Here is a 19,500-nt window from a genome sequence, read left to right as displayed (position 1 = left end):
CAAAGTATATCTCTGCAGTTTCATACATTTCCAGACAGAGGCGACAATCCAAGTCTGTGCATGTGATGATTCAAATGACAGTGACCTGTAAGAAGGCCAGTTAGACATCGTAGTTAATCCCTACTGTAGTCCAACAACTGTTTGGAATCAAGCTTCGAAGAGTGAATAAACGCCTTAGAGTGAGCCAATCCTGGAATATTCTGCCAGAAGTCCATAACTCTTCTTGCCATCCGGGTGTTAAGTGTTTGTTTGGCAAAGCCCAAAGCGATGCCAATGACAGGTTCTGGTCCAATGAAGCCGCTTGCAGCACCCTCCTTAGCAAGAGAGTCAGCAGCTTCATTGCCTTCCAGGCCGTATGGCCAGGAATCCAAACCAGAGACAATCTGTTCAGTTTTTCTATCGAGGAGAGTCTTTTTTGGCAGGTTGCTACCAAGAAGTTGCTCGGTGGGAGCCAAGAGCTTCAAGGCCGCTTGACTGTCTGAGAATATTTTTATTGACTTGTGAGTGAGATTGAATTCTTTCAATCTCTCCGCACACAATTCAATAGCGTAAATTTCCACTTGAAATACAGTCGCATAAGTTCTTAGGTAGGTAGATAACTCTGTCCTGGGTCTGCGACTGAAAACATTTCCACCAGAACCGAGAGGTGTTTTTGATCCATCTGTGCAGTTTGGAATTTGTGGAATTTGGGACAATACTGATCCACATGAGATCCAAGAGCGTCAAAAGTATCTCGAAAAAATCACTGTTCGTTGTGAATTTTGGGCTGGTGGCGTCATTGGTCCATATTTCTTCGAAAACGGCGTTGGCCAGTCCATCACTGTCAACGGTGAGCACAATAGATCGATAATTACCAAATTCCTCTGACCTATTGACCTTTTGATCTGGACATCAACGATATGTGGTTTCGAAAGGATAGCACTAGGTACCATCGTTGAAACTACATGTCGTTGAAACCACATATCGTTGAAACCACACACGTTGCAACCACATATATGTGGCAACAAGATGGTACGTAATGCCATCCTGTTGCTACACATCTCATACCATATTGCATATTCTGCACGAGCGATCAAAGGACATGGTCATCTCACGGGGAGGTGATGTGAACCGAGATCGTGTCATTCAACCCCATTGGACTGTTTCTTATGAGGTGTTCTCAAGTCGTAGGTATATACCAATAAGCCACAAACGACAGCCGTCCCCAAAACCAACATAACACATGACATCTGACAAATTCAGCCTGATGGCGGGCCAAAGTCATAGAAAGTTCCACCCAGAGGAGCTGTAGTGGACATTTGAACGATGTTATATTCCACACATAAAGGCTTCAATAGATCTTTTGAATGAAAACAAAAATAGTGATATCCCACACACACTTTGTTTTATTTAAATTTTGAGATGAGCGCTCAATGTAAGACCATTTGCTTTGTTCTTCACGACGTCGTGTTTCTCATAATATTCTCATTAATTCATATTTTATTTCAGCACTGATATAAATTATTCTCTTCATTCAAGCCTGATACTCCCCTGGTGTATACCCAGAAAAGCAAAATGACTCCAACAATATTTTTTCACTCAACAGAGTGAAATGAATAAATTCCACCCCTCCAGGCACCCCTGATCCGAAGGCAACATTTCCATTTCCGAGATTTCTTCGAGAGATCGTAAACAGAAAGAAAACTGCAACGGGGACAATTTCAGAGCTACAAAGCTATGTTAATGAAGGCGCATAATAATAAAGGTCCTTTGCGTGCTTTATATCGTCCTTTTTCCATTCTAAATGGGACATTTTGCACATTATTATCACATTTGTTTCTGGACTGGCGGCCGTAACTAACCCGCAATTTCCAAGTTTTCTCCTAATCATTTGCAACGAGCCTTTGCCTATGTTCCTGGTTCATGCAATATACTGTGTTTTATTCAAAATAGTCTTTCGATATTTTTTTTGTGTTGTCATCATTAGAACTAACAAAATATCAATGTCACCTCCTTTTATTAGAAAAACTTTGAATTTTGATATTTATTTTCTGTTTCATATACCTTCTATCTATATTAATCTAAATGTGAATGTTTCTTTGGATGGATCAATGTGTAGGTTTTGCCATATTTGTGGATACATTTGTGTGCAAAATCAGTATTAGTCGTATACATTCATTTTGTGGTATACATACACGCGTATACCACAAAATTCTGACCATAATTTTTGAATTCTACGCCTAAGATTTGATCAGATCGGCTAGAATCTTATTTTTTCGAGTGTAAGTATCCACAAATGACTTTGGTGACCGATAGCTTACACACGAATATTTGTGGTAACCCCTCACTTTGCTGCTTTGAGCGCCCCCAGTGGCGTGAAAGTGAACTATTGTGTATTCATTTGTGGATACCCGGTGAATACTCAGCTTCCATTTCAATTTTATATCGCAGTTTGGAAGTGAAACCTGAATTCCAATATTAGTGGAACCTCAGCCAAAATCTAGTCTCTTAATTGAATATGTTTCATAACTAATTAGACAAGTTCTTACCAATAATCATAAAATGATATCGACCACCGGTCAGTAGCCGGGCGGTTCGACGTAGCTGCTTTATTCACTCAGTCAATCGGCCGATGTGTGAGTCGGTGGTTCAAGCTTCAGACTGAACCCTCGATTTTCACTTGCTATCGTACAACCCGTGTTAGGAATCACACGATGAAAGGTAAGACCTCATTAATCCTTAGCTCGCACAAGTGTCGACTTCTGAGGATTGTCGTTTGTAGGGGTGCAACAGATGGTTAATGGAAAAAACATATTTCAAACAAAACTTATTTTGAACAGTATGGTTAAGTCTTCTTCAAATATATCTCGTGAAATTTTTATCTCTGGAAATGCAATGCTCACATTATTTGCATGTGCCGAGTGTTTCGAATCATCACAGTTAATTTTTCTTTCCGAAGATTATGATTTTTGATTCATCAAAATTGAGAAATTCAAGATGGCGGCTTCGAAATGGCGTATGAGTGTTGTGATTATGGTCCGATTATATTCAAAATTGGCTTACCGAAAAGTGAAAAATGGAAATAATTGAAAAATCTTTGCAAAAACGAGTCTAAATATAATAATAATAATATTGATATCACATGAAAAAGTTTTTATAAAAATGCACTGGAAAGGAAATTGAAACCTAGGTTATTCTGTGAGTTACAGATTCAAAAGGTTGCCTCGAATACAAAATAGGAAATCTTGCGCAGCAACATTTAGAATCTGTTACGCACAGAATAACCTAGATCAAACATGAAAGAAATAATTTTTTATTTTTTAGTGCTTGTATGCAAATTTTTTTTAAATATCACTTTTTATTGATCATTTATGGAATTTGATGGTTTTCGAATTGAAAATGGATATTTTCGAAAATATTTTGAAGGATAACAATATTTTGGCATCTTTTTGACACGTTCTTTCAATAGAATTGATATTGGAACTCCCTCAAAATCCTCCAATTACCACAATGAATCACTCCCCAACTAAACGGTGGTAACTAATATTTACTGATTTTTTCATGGAGATAGGTACATTAGTAGGAACTTGCTCCATATTGTGAAATAAGTTGTGACCAAAACACTACTCCAATATCTAACTCTCGAATCGGAATATTCGCTAAGCGATCAGATTGACTGTTGCTAATGCTACATATTGTGGCAAATTGATGATAACTTTTTGAACCGACCTCGTATCTCAATTAACGTGCAAACCAAGAAAAACCGAACTGATACTATGACCATTATTTAAATTTTCTCTCCAATCGATGACAGTCTGTGTTTTCCAAGAGAACATGCAACACAAACTCGGCTGCGAAGCATATCAATAAACAAGGTCAATTCGAAAACAGATAAGAAACAAATAAAAACCAATAACGCTTTCTCTTCTCAACAGTTGCAAATTTGTTGACAATGTGGTATTTTCGTGTAATAAACCTAGTTTTTTTATTAAACTTCCAAGGTAAGGAGAATCTTCAGATATAAACAAATTGGATGGAACAAATCTAAAACGATTCAATACCTCAGAAACAGAGCCGAAGGCGAATGCCGCAAATCAAGCGAGTGAGAAAAATGTCATTTTCTCACGCATTGTACACTATACTTTTTCTACGGTTGCGTTGTTTTCAAGTATTAAAAATTAAAATACATATATAATAATACTTGTATGTCATTATTTCATTTTTATATTTCATGTAATATAGTAATTAACAGTTATATTCGAACAATTTTGTAAAGGTAGGTCGTTTTGTATGTTATCGGTAATTGAAATATTAGCTGCGGTCGAAGTTCAAGTTGGGGAAACGTACTGAGCTTCCGTAGCATTGTTGTGTTCAGGTTCTGATGGCCCTGAAGGTTGAATGGAGGCTGAATGGATTCTACTATATTTTTTTAAATTTTCATTTTGTTAGCTATGGAGTTGTCGATATAAGATTCAGCAACATTGCTGGATTTCCAACCCCCATATCGTTTTGAAGTTAAAAAAATTTGCCCCTGCATTGACTAAAATAGTCGCAGATTTATTTATCCCCACAGGCTGTTTCGTACATTTGCTATTTTTGTAATAAAAAAACGTGTTTCATTTGTGCATGGTCGAAGCTCCACATATTTTTGTAAATTTCGTAGAATTCTCCTGTGACTGTGAAATTTCTAGGAACCTTGGTTTTAGTATTTTATTAACTGGACCAAATTTAGATCTTCCATGTCGTCAATTTTTTATTTTTGAAGTTCATTAGCCCTGTAAGGCCAATAGCTAAAGCAGCCTGAAATCAAAACCAAATATTCATTTTTCGATAACAATTCAAATATTTTCAATTCATACATACATCAAATACTTATCATCAGGTACATCTTCTAAAAATTGTTGAATTCCTTCAGAAGCTGATGTTTTTGACTGTTTTGGGGCATATTTTTCATATTTGTGTTTCAAAAATTCACGTAGGTTTACATATTTTGATATATCAACACAGTTTTTAATAATGATGATACTCTTCAGCATCGATTACTGAGACCATAATGTTGATGATTTCAATCTTCTTGACAACTCTTCAAAATGAACTGACAAGGTATTTTCGGAACAAGAATTTACCTTGGCTTTCATTTTCCAGTCCATAAAGTTTCTGTAAGCGATTTCATATTTTTCTCTTGATGTGCTCGTTAGCAAATTATTGCAAACATCTATTGCTTTCTGAATAATTTCTTGAGGTGTATTTTCCAACTCTAAATCTTCGTATTCCATTATATTCAATATTCAATAAATCTGAACTGTTTACTTCATAACAATCAACAATAAGTTGTAAGTTGACAGTAAGTTGACAGCAATAATTATGCAGTGCTTCGGTTTTGTTGTTATGGAAACGCCGACAATGGGCTACTTGAATATTATACGCGAATCGTCGACGTAGCGTTGTCAACATGGAGAACGTGTCTTATCAATCTGACACGTACCAATTCATGAGTGACTTGGGTTATCGTGATAACAGAGAGAAATTATTTCTTACTGTAATGGCGGATATTTCTTACTGTGTGAGAAATCTTTCGTTTTGAACGTATGAAAGCGATGAGAGAAGTGGCACATTCGTAGAAAAAAGCTCTTTTCAATATCAAAAGAATAGTGAAAAAATATCAATCCGCCTTCAGTAAAAAATATCCAATAAATGGAATAATTACTCTTTAAACTTGTTCGTGGAGAGTTTATTTTCCTACATAGTTTTTGTATGAAAATGGAGAAGTGGAAAGTCAAAACCTTCTTTCGAAAAAGCATTGTCTTCTTAAAATATACCCGGTTAAGTTGCATCAATCTCCATTTTGACTGACCTACTTTGTAATTTTTTTTCTGTATCGAATACATATACCACGACTCTCCTTCAAATATACCAGTGAAACCAGCAGATATAAGTGAATGAAATCAGTTTATTTCTTGATATACAAAAGTATATAATTTTCAAATAGCTTATTTGATATCCATATATGTTTTGTTCATTTTTCAGATGATTCAGTTGCCTTATCCTCTCATATCACAGGCAGAAGGAGGTATTTCATAGGAACTGATAAGGTTTGTGAAAATATCAATGAATTTTCAAAATACCCTCTAAAACACCTTATTAATTTCATGAATGAATAGAAGTTACAGGAAGCTGCGTGAATATTATATTGTTCAGTATATATTATCAGTTTGATATCACAGATTTACCGGCTGATCTATCAAAACCAGTGAGAAATAATCAAGAAAACTAGTCAGATATTTTTTCAGGTTACTGGAAATCAAGCAGTCGAAATGTGTCGGCGAAGATCCATGAAACTTGCTAGCATTCGGAACGAAAAGGAAAACAATGATATATACAGGTTTTTGTCACAGCAAGGTTAGTCAAGTTTGAAATAAGAAATTGATGGGTGGGAAATCATCATGAAATGAAATTTTGTATGTTTTTCAGCACTTCAATTTGTAACTGCAGTTTCGTCCTGTAAGGACATTTATTAATTGAACCAATGTATATACTCAACATCAAAATAATGTATACATTTATTATATAAGATTGAAAATGTCCTAATAGGACGAAACTGCAGTGACATTAGTTACGAATAAAAGTGGTAAAAACATAGAAAGTTTCAATTTAACAAGAATAACCTGGGGTTATCGATAAAACTCAAACTGTTGTGGAAAAACACTCCTCCCACAACAGAAAAAATATTATGTCTTGGCGCGTGTTTGGTAAGCATCATCATCAGAAGACGAATTGACGAGTATCTTCATATAAACATATCTCAGAAATATCTTTTATGATTGTGATGCTATGTTTGGAACCTTTGGTGTAATAATGAATATTACTGATGTTCCATCCCAACACCGAGAAGAAAAATTGATCTTTCTCTTGAATATGTCACTTTGTGATCGAAACACGTGTCAAAGTATCAAAAATAACAGTTTGGGATTGGGATAGAACTCCAGTAATATTCATCTGTTATAATACCTAATTTTCTACAGGCGAAGCTCTCTGGCGTTAGCGGACATGGAGATCCTTCTAGATCTACCTCCTCTCCATATTTTTTTTGAGAGAGAGGGTAGCTGGACTGCATAAAGACTTGTGCACGTTGCCAATTGCACAAATCAATTAGATCCTCCAAGAGCAGGAAATATCAAGAGCAGATTGTTGTTGTTCACCAATGAATCAAAAACACCTCCTGGTTCTGGTGCAGATGTTTTCAGTCGCAGGTTATCGATAAAACTCAAACTGTTGTGGAAAAACACTCCTCCCACAACAGAAAAAATATTATGTCTTGGCGCGTGTTTGGTAAGCATCATCATCAGAAGACGAATTGACGAGTATCTTCATATAAACATATCTCAGAAATATCTTTTATGATTGTGATGCTATGTTTGGAACCTTTGGTGTAATAATGAATATTACTGATGTTCCATCCCAACACCGAGAAGAAAAATTGATCTTTCTCTTGAATATGTCACTTTGTGATCGAAACACGTGTCAAAGTATCAAAAATAACAGTTTGGGATTGGGATAGAACTCCAGTAATATTCATCTGTTATAATACCTAATTTTCTACAGGCGAAGCTCTCTGGCGTTAGCGGACATGGAGATCCTTCTAGATCTACCTCCTCTCCATATTTTTTTTGAGAGAGAGGGTAGCTGGACTGCATAAAGACTTGTGCACGTTGCCAATTGCACAAATCAATTAGATCCTCCAAGAGCAGGAAATATCAAGAGCAGATTGTTGTTGTTCACCAATGAATCAAAAACACCTCCTGGTTCTGGTGCAGATGTTTTCAGTCGCAGGCCCAGGACAGAGATATCAACCTGCCTAGGAACCTATGCGACTGTATTATGAAGTTCCATAAACAAGTCAATAAAAATATTCTCGGGCAGTCCAGCGGCGTTGGAAGCTGCTACCGAGCAACGTCTAAATTAGTGGTAAATTGCCTAAAGTAACTCTCCCCGATAGAAATTCTTGACAGGTTGCCTCTGGTATGGTTTCCTGACCGCACTGGCCTGGGAAGCAATGCGGCTGCTGACTCCCTTGCAAAGGAGGGTGCTGCAAGCAGCTTCATCGGACCAGAATCTGTCATTGGCATCGCTTACGGCTTTACTAAATAAAGACTGGAAACCTGGATGACAAGACGATTTGTAGATTTCTGACAGAATCCATCTTCCCGGATTGGCTGACTCCAAGGCGTTTATTCGCTCTTCGACACTTGATACCAAACAGTTGATGTCTAACAGGCCTTATATTGTCACTGTCATTTGAATCATCATATGCAGAGTCTCGGATTGTCGGAAGACAGTGTGTGTTGCCCCTATTTGGAAAATGATGCAGAGCAGAGTAAATTCATAGGAACATCTGACTTCGTTATGGAGTTTGGTTTATTTGATATAGTATGAATAGGTGTGAGCGACAATAAACCCTTGCTGATTGCGGTGGAGGGTCGAATTGACCCACTCACTTTGGACCTAACCTAACCTAACCTACCTTCATTTATTACTTACGGAAGGAATGTGAAAACTTGTTGGTATGTACCAGTCACAACAATTTCAAGTATTCTTCACTTACTATGTGGCGGTACTTGGAGACATGTCGAGCGACACCAGACTCCTCTGGTCTATGAAACTGAAAATGTCGAAGCTACAATTCCAAACCCAGTTCTATTATGTAGCTCAGATACATTGGCCTAGCATTTGACCATCTGCTATTCACTCGTTCGATGAACTTTTCGTTAGTCTTCTGTTAAGTGATCAACTTTCATTGAATTCGACATCAACAAATGTATGACTTTCTCTGATTCCAATATAGATTAGTGAGAGTAATCTCTATTGACAAGAGGCATTAGAAGCTCCTGGCTACCGAGCAACGTTTCAATTGGTAGCATATTGCCAAAAACAACTCTCCTTATTAGGAAGACTGAACAGATTCCTCTGGTCTGGATTCCTAGCCATACTGGCCTGGAAAGCAATGGGGCTGCCGACTGCTTTGCAAAGGAGGGTACTGCAAGCAGCTTCATCGGGCCGGAATCTGTTATTGGCATCGCTTTAGGCTTTAGGCTTTACCAAACAAATTTTGAACACCTGGATGGAAAGAAGATTTATGGACTCCCGGCAGAATTTTCCTCACTCCAAGCTTCGAAGCTTAATACCAAACAGTTGTTGGACTACAGTAGGGATGAACTATGACTAACAGGCCACTGTCATTTGAATCATCATATGCAGAGACTCGGACTGTCGGAAGGCAGTGTGTGCCGCCTCTATTTGGAAAATGATGTGATAGCAGAGCCCATACTTTCTGCCTGCCACGCAGGGGACCAAATCAGGTTCATCTGGTGGAGTGTAAATAGGTGTGAGCCGCAATAAACCCTTGCGGGTTGTGGCGGAAGGTCAAATAGACCCACTCACTCTGTACCTGACCTAATCTAACCTATTGTCTGAATATAATAATAATAATAATAATAATCTTTATTTTCTTTTTGACAAACAGAAGTTTGTATAGAATTAGTCAAATCTTAGATCTAAATTACATAACTAAACAGGCAATACAAAATTTACAGTTGCACAATAAAAAAGAATTAAAGTCACCTATTTGTTTTTAAGTAATCATCCACTGAATAAAAACAATGGGATAATAGTATTGAAACCATGAACCTGATTATTTGTTCTGAATGCATTCAAATTACAATAAACATAAGAACATACTTCAAAAATATACAAACATGGTAGCGATAAAATATTGAATTTTTTAAAATAGTATGCGCAACTAGTTCTACGGGATACACCAGCAATACATCGATTCAACCGTTTTTGAGAAACGAATACATTATTAAAATGTGTGGAAGATCCCCAAAAGCTTATTCCATATCTAAGGCGCGATTCGGCATGTGCGTGATACAATATAATTAATTGTTTTTCCGTCAAAACTGATCTCAGATTCCGTAGCAAAAAGTTTACCGAATTCATTTTTGAAATAACCATATGGCATTGCTTTTTCCAATCTAGGTTTTCATCTATGAGCAGTCCAAGAAATTTTACATATGGGACAGTATCTATCTGATTATCATTGATATTTAAATTAATTTGGTCAGTTTGCTTATTTCCATTACGGAAACGTACACAATTTGTTTTATCTGCATTTAGGAAGATATTGTTCACAGAGAACCATACATGTAAATTATGAAGGGCATTATTACATTGTTGCTCGAGTAACACGTTCGATGTTTCCAGGACCAGAACGAATGTATCGTCCGCATATATCGTGAAATGAACAGAGGAATCTGCTAAGATCAGGTCATTCGAGTAAATTAAGAATAATATGGGTCCCAAAACTGATCCCTGCGGAACACCAATATCTATAAAGAGGCGATTAGAGTTTGTGCTACTTATATAATTTCCTCTGACATCCATTATACTGACGTATTGTTGCCTGGCACTCAGGTAGAATTCCATCCATTTCAGAGCCGGACCCTCAATGCCTACATTGGCTAATTTTTTCAACAGTAATTTGTGATCGACACATTCGAATGCCCTGCTGAGATCACAAAATATCCCAACAGGGCATTGTCCCATGTCCATAAGCCGTGTTAAGTTCTCATAAAATGAGTGAATAGCTGTAGTGGTGGACTTTGATCCCTGAAATCCATGCTGATTAGTTACAATTATGTGATTCAGTTGTAAATGTGCATTCAGTCTTTCCACGTAACTATATTCAAAAATTTTCGAGAATATTGAAGGGATAGTTATGGGTCGATAATTTTCAACACATGTAGGGTTCCCTTCTTTAAAAACTGGACAAACTTTACCGATTTTCATATAATCCGGAAATTCTCCATTTGCAAAGGATAAATTAACAAGATATGTCAAGGGTGACATTATTAGTGGAATTACTTTTTCCAACAAGTATGCAGGAATTTCATCAAAGCCATATGTTTTTTGTTCTTCAACTTTCTTTGTTTGTACCAAACCTGATGAAATATATGAATTCCGGTATATGCGCTCAGTTCGTTTCTTTATTTTCAGATTTGAAAGGCGGTTTTTATGTTTCGGGAAAGAAACTCAGTTATGGAGGTGCATTCACTTGGTTAGACGGAAAGCCTTTGGAGTTTTTCAGTTGGAATGCAGGGGAGCCAAACGGCTATCTTGAAACAGAGAGCTGCATAGATGTTTTCATCGTCAAGGACGTTCTCAAATGGGATGATCAACCTTGTGAATACCCCGGGTTCTATCTCTGCGAATCTATGGATGATCCTGACATTTCCATAGATGAAGACGACTCTTGCCCGTTCAAGAAGAGCAAAAAACAGAAATATTACCTCGGAACGGAAAAGGTTTGTATTAATTGGTTGATCAAGGGATCAAAATGTAGCATCATGTATTTCCAACTAATTTTTTATATGTATAATGAAGACAATTAGGTAAATGAAACGAAAAATGTAGATATGCAGATGGATTGGAAAAAAGTAGCAGCCTATTAGGTTGAAACCCTTATTCTGCGAGACCTTGCCTTCGGTTAATATATGGAATAAGGAAGCGAGAAAGAATTTACAACAAGATATGTGAAACGGGTTAGTTGAATATGGAAAACAGGAGATTTCTACATTCTGGAAATCTCTTTCATAAAATCATCCTTACCGGAAGACCATCCTATCTTCACCAGAAAATAACATTCCGCACTGATGTTCGTAATGTCAATATTAGACATCGAGGAATATTGTCCCCATCCCTATTCTGAACTAAACTCTTCAGGAGATTTGCAAGATATATAATCTCATTCCACCAAATTTGAAAACAGGAAGTATCCAAACTTTCAAAACCCGACTTAAAAATCTTTTGTTCAGGACTTATCAGTAAATTTTTATTCATTGTTTTCACATAACAAGGTTGAAAACTGCCTCTTTCACCAAAAACTGAATAGACATTTTTTAATATCTTTTTATACATTGTTATTTTGTATCATTCAACAGGTACGCATAGGTATGTTTCAGAGTTGAGTGGAAGAACAACAGAGTAGTACTCTCAACTGCCGAGTTGAACTTCGCCCTTTATTTTCTTAAATATATTTTAAAGGGTTATTTTTATTTAAATGTATTAAAAGAGGAAATGAAGAAGTCGTTATCATTATTATTATATATGATAATTCCTTCTAGTGAAACTTCATTGTGGTATTTCAACTCAACGAATCAAAAACCGCAATATGTCGTTTGAATAAAAATAACTTTTTCATGCATGTTCCTACTAATTGTTGCGGTTTCATGAAGTCGGAATAATAGATTTATGGATTGTCATGCAATTTCATAACATATCCAATTCCATCAAGTAACGAGGACTGTTCAAAAAATAAGTTGAAAATTCAAAATTTGCAGGCTACGTGCAGTCGATTAGCGTATTTATCAGATTTGGCCACCTTTGGCGGATTTTTTCTGCTTTCAACATTGGAGAGACCCGTGATAAGATGACGTTTTGCACTGATTGAGAAGATGAAAATTGAATTGCTGAGAGAAGCTCAAGGACAATCTAGAAAGTGCATATCGCTGGTACAAGTGTATTATATCTGACGGGGAATACTTTCAGGAGAACAGAATAGAAAGTGATGAATAAATGAATATTTTTGGGAAAAATTAAAAAAAACACCTTATTTTTTGAACAGTCCTCGTTACTTGATGGAATTGAATATGTGATGAAATTGCATGACAATCCATAAATCTATTATTTAGACTTCATGAAACCGCAACAATTAGTAGGAACATGCATGAAAAAATGGAATTTTTAACAGGTGATGATCGACTGTATTGTCAAACATGCGCCAAACTAACTGACTGTTATAAAGAAACAAGTATAGCTGAGGCAACAGTCAATCTAATAATAACACTGATGATTTTCAAACAAGACTCAACCTCTAACGGAAGCAAGAAACTCTTTGGAAGGTTCGAAATAGATGAACATTTCAACCTGGCAGACCACTGTTATAATATTCATGCAGTCATTGTTCACTGTGGTTCTGGCGTTGAATGTGGTCATTATTACGCCTTGCTCAAAGAAGAAACGGACTGGTTTAAGTTTGACAATAGTCGTGTCACGAAGTGTTCTGGCGATGCATTGAATTTATTGGAGCCTCTGGAGACACCCTACATTTTGTTTTATGAGAGAGAGGACATTGTTAGATCAAGATCTTCAGATGATGTGGTGCTGCAGGTTTTTCCGGGTTTTCCTGCAGCTGAAAAAGTAAATGCGCCACTGGAATCAATGAAGTCGCCCCGGAGCGCCAATTAATTTTTATTGTTGTATTTATTTTATTTTTAAAATAATTTAATGTCAGAATTAAAATTTTAAATTTTGTTCTATTGATAAATGGGTACAGACAGCGTATTTCCCTAATTTCCTGAATCAGATGATTCAGATTCATATTCTGCAAAACAATCATTCAGATGCTCTGAAATTATTCAACAGAGAAAGCAATATGCTTGCTCTTGTAATATGCTTGTAAGGTGGCATAGCCACCTTATATTGCACTCTGTGGTAATTGGAGTCATTTTGTAGGATTTTTCTGATGCAAAAATGTTCCGTCAGAATCATCTCTGGATTGGACCCGAGATATTCATGCAAATCTCCATCTACGAGATTGAGAACCATGATGGTTCCTTCAATTATCAATTTCAGGATCTCAAATCACAAATTTAATACCAGACGTAGATACTCCTTTTCAAATCAGAGGATGAGACTTGAAATATCTATAAAAACTTCCTCGATTCAAATATTTATAACAAGTCACAAGTCAATCAAGAAACTCGAAACAGCAAAGTTCAAAGCGGCAATCATTGATGATTTGTTTTGGGTAATCTGTTACGTTTCACTACATTCCTCATAATAGTTTTTTGTGTAAATGTATATGAATATGTGGGTATACTCATAATCATTTTACTATATAATCTTCCATAAATGTGGCTGTATATTAGGAAGTCAATAAAATGATCTATTTATCCATGGTAAGCTGTTAATACATCTCATGCCTCGCTTAACATATTAGTTGTGGTTCAAGATTCAGATAACCTCTAATAGTGCTCTAATAGTCTACTCAGTTAGATCGATCATTTGGGACAATGATGAAATTGAAGTCTTTTCTAAAGGAAAATGGCAGTATCCCACTAATAGAGTTTGATGATATTGACGCTTTGTAGGATAAATTCGTCATATGAAGAGTCGTGATAGAAAGATTCGTTGTCTTATGAGTACTGTTAGCAGGATTCCGAACATGGGATGGATAGAATATCAAAAAATTGCAATTTCATCACTGAATCACATCCACTCATGTCTGTTTCGAACTGTATTGCAATGATATATTCGATGAACAAGATTTGAGAAAGCTATCATTGAGGGATAATGATTGGCGAATGATATCGCTTTTTAGTCAGAAAATGACCATGCCAGAAAAATGATTTCTCTGCAGTTTCTCTTCTTCCCAATCAAATTGGACCGTTAGAAAACAGATATAATTCCATCTTATACTAGATAACTACTCCGTTCCAAGATTCATTCATGGTTTTTCCAAATTTGCAGTTTACATATTTTGATGCAATTCAATACTGTGAGAAAATGTTTATGCAACTGGCTACAGTTAAAACCGCAGAAGAAAACTTCGAGATATACACCTTGATGCTTGTGAAAGGTAAGTGATTCTATCTTCATATAGGTATATTATATCTCTCTCTGCTGTGATGGTTTGGCCTGGTTGCAGAAAAATATAGTTGATCACACCAGCCGTTGACCATCATACAGTAACCATGGACTTTTTTGATGGGTTTTTGTCTTTGGAAAGTGTCTGATTGGCTCATCGACGTCCAAACACTGCTCTAAACATTTCCTGTTGTCGATAATCCACTTTTCGTAAAACGTGCCGATCTGATCCAAATCAAGATTGTTTTAGTTGCGCAGAAGCAAAGAAAACCAACCTGGCAACATGACAACTTTGGTCGATCGCTCAAATCAAAGAGGACTCAGTTGTTGAGCTATTTGACATTTCCAATGCGGTTTTTACCATCGAAAACCGCACAGGAGCAGACGCCCAATTCTCCCGCTATCCCACGCACCGTTTGTGATGGGTCAGTCTCCACCAAGATTCACAAGTCCCCGACCTGGATAACTGTAGGTTGACCACGTCTGAGCTCATTTCCAAAGCTAAAATGAAATATCGCAAATTATCTTCGAACAGTGCGTTCATTAACACTATCATTGTCAATGCCTGGTTGATTTTTCGGACCGTTTGGGCAAAGCTTTGGTTCAATTTGTATTCGTTAAGTAAAATTGGTCGAAAATCACTCAACGACATCCTATATTAAGAAGCTGATGGTCTGGGTCATAAGATCCTTTTTTTGGAACTTTTGTCCAATGGCACCGATAATTATGATCCAGAGCTCATTTGACTCGAAATGACCTCTAGCAACTTTTTGGAAAATTTCAAGAGGGTCTCGAAAAAATTTAAAAAGTTATAAACAATTCAGTAAAATGAAAATGATCAAAACAGTTCAGGATTTCGTGGCTGAAGTTTTCAGCGTCACTGTTTTTTGAGTTTGAAAGCCGTGTATTTTTGGAATTTTTTCCTGACGTTTCGCTGGCGTGAGTGACTAGCTTCTTCAGAGGTTTAACCATCTTGACTTGCTGTCCGATGACAAAATTTTTGGCTTCATAAAGCGTATTTACGCCTTGTCAGGTAATCAGTTGTATTTGTACCTGCACTTGTACTTGTACCTGTACTTGTACCAGTACTTGCACCTGTACTTGTACCTGAACTTGTACCTGTACTTGTACCTGTACTTATACCTGTACTTGTGCCTGTACTTGTACCTGTACTTGTACCTGTACTTATACCTGTACTTGTGCCTGTACTTGTACCTGTACTTGTACCTGTACTTGTACCTGTACTTGTACCTGTACTTGTACCTGTACTTATACCTGTACTTGTGCCTGTACTTGTACCTGTACTTGCACCTGTACTTGTACCTGTACTTGAAACTGGAACATTAACAATCTCGCCGCCTGTCGTCATTCTGTTCGTTATTCTCGAATTTCTTAAAATGGTGTTCCATATTCGATTGAGGTTCACCGCTTCTTCTTCTCTGTTGAAATTCTCCGTTTTTTTATGGATATCTATTGCCTCCTGTACCAGTCGGCTATGGTATCCCTGGCTGGGGGCAATTTTGCGTATTCTGCCACAGCTGACTTGACCGTTTGGCCTAGTCTGCAGTTCCTCTTATGGTCTATCAGTCTTGTTCACATGGATCGTTTGGTGGTTCCGATATATACCTTCCCACAAGTGCACGGTATGCGATAGACGGTCTATCGCATACCGATAGACGGTCTATCGCATACCGTATACTTGGGGGATATCAGTTAATAGATTATAATATATTAGTTAATATTAGCAAATATACATTAATTAATTGAGTAATTTTTACAAGTTGAAAAATTACATAAAAACCCTGATAATTTTCAAAATGAAAACCTCAAAATTCGTTCACTTCTTGGAGCTTTTCTTGAAAGCCTTCAAAAAATATTCCTGTTGGAAAAATTGAAAACTTTGATTTTCCACTTTGTTATTAATGATCAAAGACGTTGAAAAGTGAAAAATTCAATTAAAGCAATGAAAACATAGTTTTCTCTAATGTACAAATTCATTCGTATTCTCATCATTTGAAGTTACATAAAAATGATTTTTCATAATTTTAAGCTGTATTTCTTCAAAAAATTATTATAAACGAATGTGTTGTTTATAAGATAAAGATGAATATTGAGGAACGATTTTATTTTCAAATCATAATTTCTATTTCTCTTTGATATTCTGAAAAAAAAAACTTTTTTTTAATTAATATTTTCTTCATTTATTCAATAAACATATCGTTTTGAACAAATTTATTTTCACCATATATAATTTTTTAAACACTACCAAGAAAACAGAACCAACCAAACCACTTTTTGTGTAAAAGAAGAAAACTAATAAAAATTTTGTTAAAAATAGAGAAATATTTTTTCACACAAAATGTGACAGATGGTTGTTTTTATTAGTTTGATAGTATTAAAAAAATCTTGGGAATTTATTCGTTCAAAATGAATTGTTTATTGAATAAATAAAGAAGATATGAATTACAAAAAAAGTTTTTTTCCAGGATATCATAGAGAAATAGAAATTATGATTTAAAAAAGAAGTCGTTCCCTACTATTCATATAAAGTATCAAAAAAAGTTAATCAACAAATACGTTTTGAAGCATTAAAAAACGATTTTGTTTTCAAAAATCATAATATGATGAATATTATGATAGAAATCTCTCAAAAAAATTTCAAATGTCTTAGCAATACATTTGGTAATATTTTCTTTTTAACAAATAAAGCGAATGATTATGAAAAATAATTTTTATGTAACTTCAAATATTAATAATGCAAATAAATTTGAATATTTTCATTTCATTGCTTCACTTTCTAACAGTTTTGATTATCAATAAAAAAGTGAAAAATCCAAATTTTTCAATTTTTGCAACGGAAATTCTTTCTGAAGGCTTTCAAAAAAAGCTCCAAGAAGTGAAAAAAATTTGCAATTTTGCAATTGCAATTGCAATTGCAAATTGCAATTTTCTCGAGCCCTTGAAATTTTTCAAAAAGTTGCTAGCGGTCATTCCGAATCGAATTAGCTTTGGATCATAATCTTCGGTGCCCTTGGACAGAAGTTCCAGAAAAAGGATCTTGTAACCCAAACTATGAAAAGAGACAAAAACTTATGATTTTTGAAAAAAGTAGCACTATGAATGTGTATATTACAACATTCTCTATAGAATACTGTACACCACGACACAGTAGAATGATTATTCATTGAGATATGGAGCAACAAAATCACATGACATCGAAACGGATAAAACTATTGAAACAATCCAATAGCTGTGACATTATTTTGTTTTAATCAGCTGGTTCTCAAGACATACGTTTCTGATTTAAAAAGCGGTCTGAGTACGGTCTGAATGATTGTGTTGTATTGCATGTTAGCGGAGTGTTATTTTTTCACTGATATTCTTCTGTGGTGCAAATTTTCAAGGAATATTTCAAGGTCATTTATTAGTTAGGTGGCACATGAGAAATCATTTCGGTCTCCTTTCTATTTTTCCGCACAATATATTTTTCGAAACTCCTAAGCAACCTTTAATTTTCGCAGGTTTGAATGGTGATGGTTATTGGATTGCAGCAAATCAAAGACTTGGTTCTAATGTCTGGAGATGGCTCGATGGAACACGACTCAAATATTTCAACTGGAATGATGGAGAACCAAACAACGATAGACCAAGAGAAAATTGCATAACGGTTTTCAGAAAAGACATGGAATCAAAATGGAATGACGACCCTTGTGAACACCAATATTTTGCTATCTGTGAAAAAGTAGATCCCAAAGTAGAAATTCATGTTAACAAACAATTACTTTACTCAGAAAAACGAAAATTGTACCCAGAACAGTCGGACGTTTTGGAAATATTTTTGGATCTGCCAGAAAATAATTATCTTCTAGGATGGAATATTGTTAAGAAATGATTTCCGCAAACATTTTCATCGTTTTCTAGGGAAAGGAAAATATTCAAAATTATTTTGTTATGCAATATGAATAACTCAAAAATTATGTTATACAATTCCATATATAAATGGTATAATTAGCTCATTTTACCTTTCGATGTTACAAAAAAATCAGAAAACAAATTGTAGAATAAGCTCAGGATTCATCTATTCATAACTGCTCCACGAGAGTTGAGAAATGATATAATCAAATTTGTGTCCCCAATTTCTGATCAATTAAGTTACATAACTGGAGTATAAGAAGTGAATTCATGTTTAAGAAATGATACTATTGCCATTCAGATGGAAATATTTCATACATTTCGATGATTCCACATATTCATTCATCGGCTTTGTTCACGAGATCACCGCATGGAAGTGTTCAAAAGTAAATTCACTCCCGGTCGGCGTCTTTGATGTATTGGGTCGAGATTATTTTTTGCTGACGTGTTGCGGGGCAGAAGGGTGTTGCTAAGAGCTATCGTGCATCTCTGCACGAAGTTCGTTCAAATAATGTGACCCTAATCTGACTCTATCATTGCTACGATGAGCTCCCAATAAATATCTCATATGATCGTTGAACGTTAAGGAGTTGATAAAAAATAAGACAAGGTGGTGAAATAAACGTATATTTTGTATAGTAAAATTATAAAATTTAGGTCAAAAACTTATGCTGATCTATTCTAAAGGTTTTTCAGAATGATGAGGAAAATCCAAAGGAAAATTATCACAAGGGTGAGAAATAATAATTATTTCAAACATTGTTTTGAACTGGTTGCCTATGCAATCAGTGGCACATAAATTGTTGAAACGAATGAGAAATTCTGTCTCTAGATGAATGATATTTCGTAAAAATGAATGTTGAGGCATATATAAAGTTCCAAACTTTTTGGCTTCTGTATTACTAT

At 35.7% G+C, this 19,500-nt stretch overlaps 1 protein-coding gene across 2 annotated transcripts; it reads left to right on the top strand.

Moving 5' to 3' along the window:
* Nucleotides 1-3,780: 3,780 nt before the first annotated feature.
* LOC111502715 (macrophage mannose receptor 1) lies at nucleotides 3,781-18,682 on the top strand. Of its 2 annotated transcripts, XM_023156855.2 has the most exons (6): nucleotides 3,781-3,980; nucleotides 6,007-6,071; nucleotides 6,270-6,378; nucleotides 11,032-11,339; nucleotides 14,566-14,674; nucleotides 18,204-18,682. In XM_023156855.2, exons 1-6 carry the CDS (start codon nucleotides 3,932-3,934, stop codon nucleotides 18,572-18,574), a joined length of 1,011 nt encoding a protein of 336 aa, XP_023012623.2. In that variant the 5' UTR covers nucleotides 3,781-3,931; the 3' UTR covers nucleotides 18,575-18,682. The 2 variants fall into 2 exon arrangements, with proteins under 2 accessions (XP_023012623.2, XP_023012624.2); XM_023156856.2 differs by lacking the exon at nucleotides 6,007-6,071 and having other exon boundaries at nucleotides 3,784-3,980.
* The last annotated feature ends 818 nt before the right edge of the window (nucleotides 18,683-19,500 follow it).

This window comes from Leptinotarsa decemlineata, unplaced genomic scaffold, assembly GCF_025532065.1.
Source record: "Leptinotarsa decemlineata unplaced genomic scaffold, Ldec_3_MD MMD2_tig00002974_RagTag_RagTag, whole genome shotgun sequence".
NCBI classification, from domain to species: Eukaryota; Metazoa; Arthropoda; class Insecta; order Coleoptera; family Chrysomelidae; genus Leptinotarsa; species Leptinotarsa decemlineata.
The sequence above is the reverse complement of the archived record's forward strand: the minus strand, read 5'-3'. Positions and strand labels throughout refer to the sequence as shown.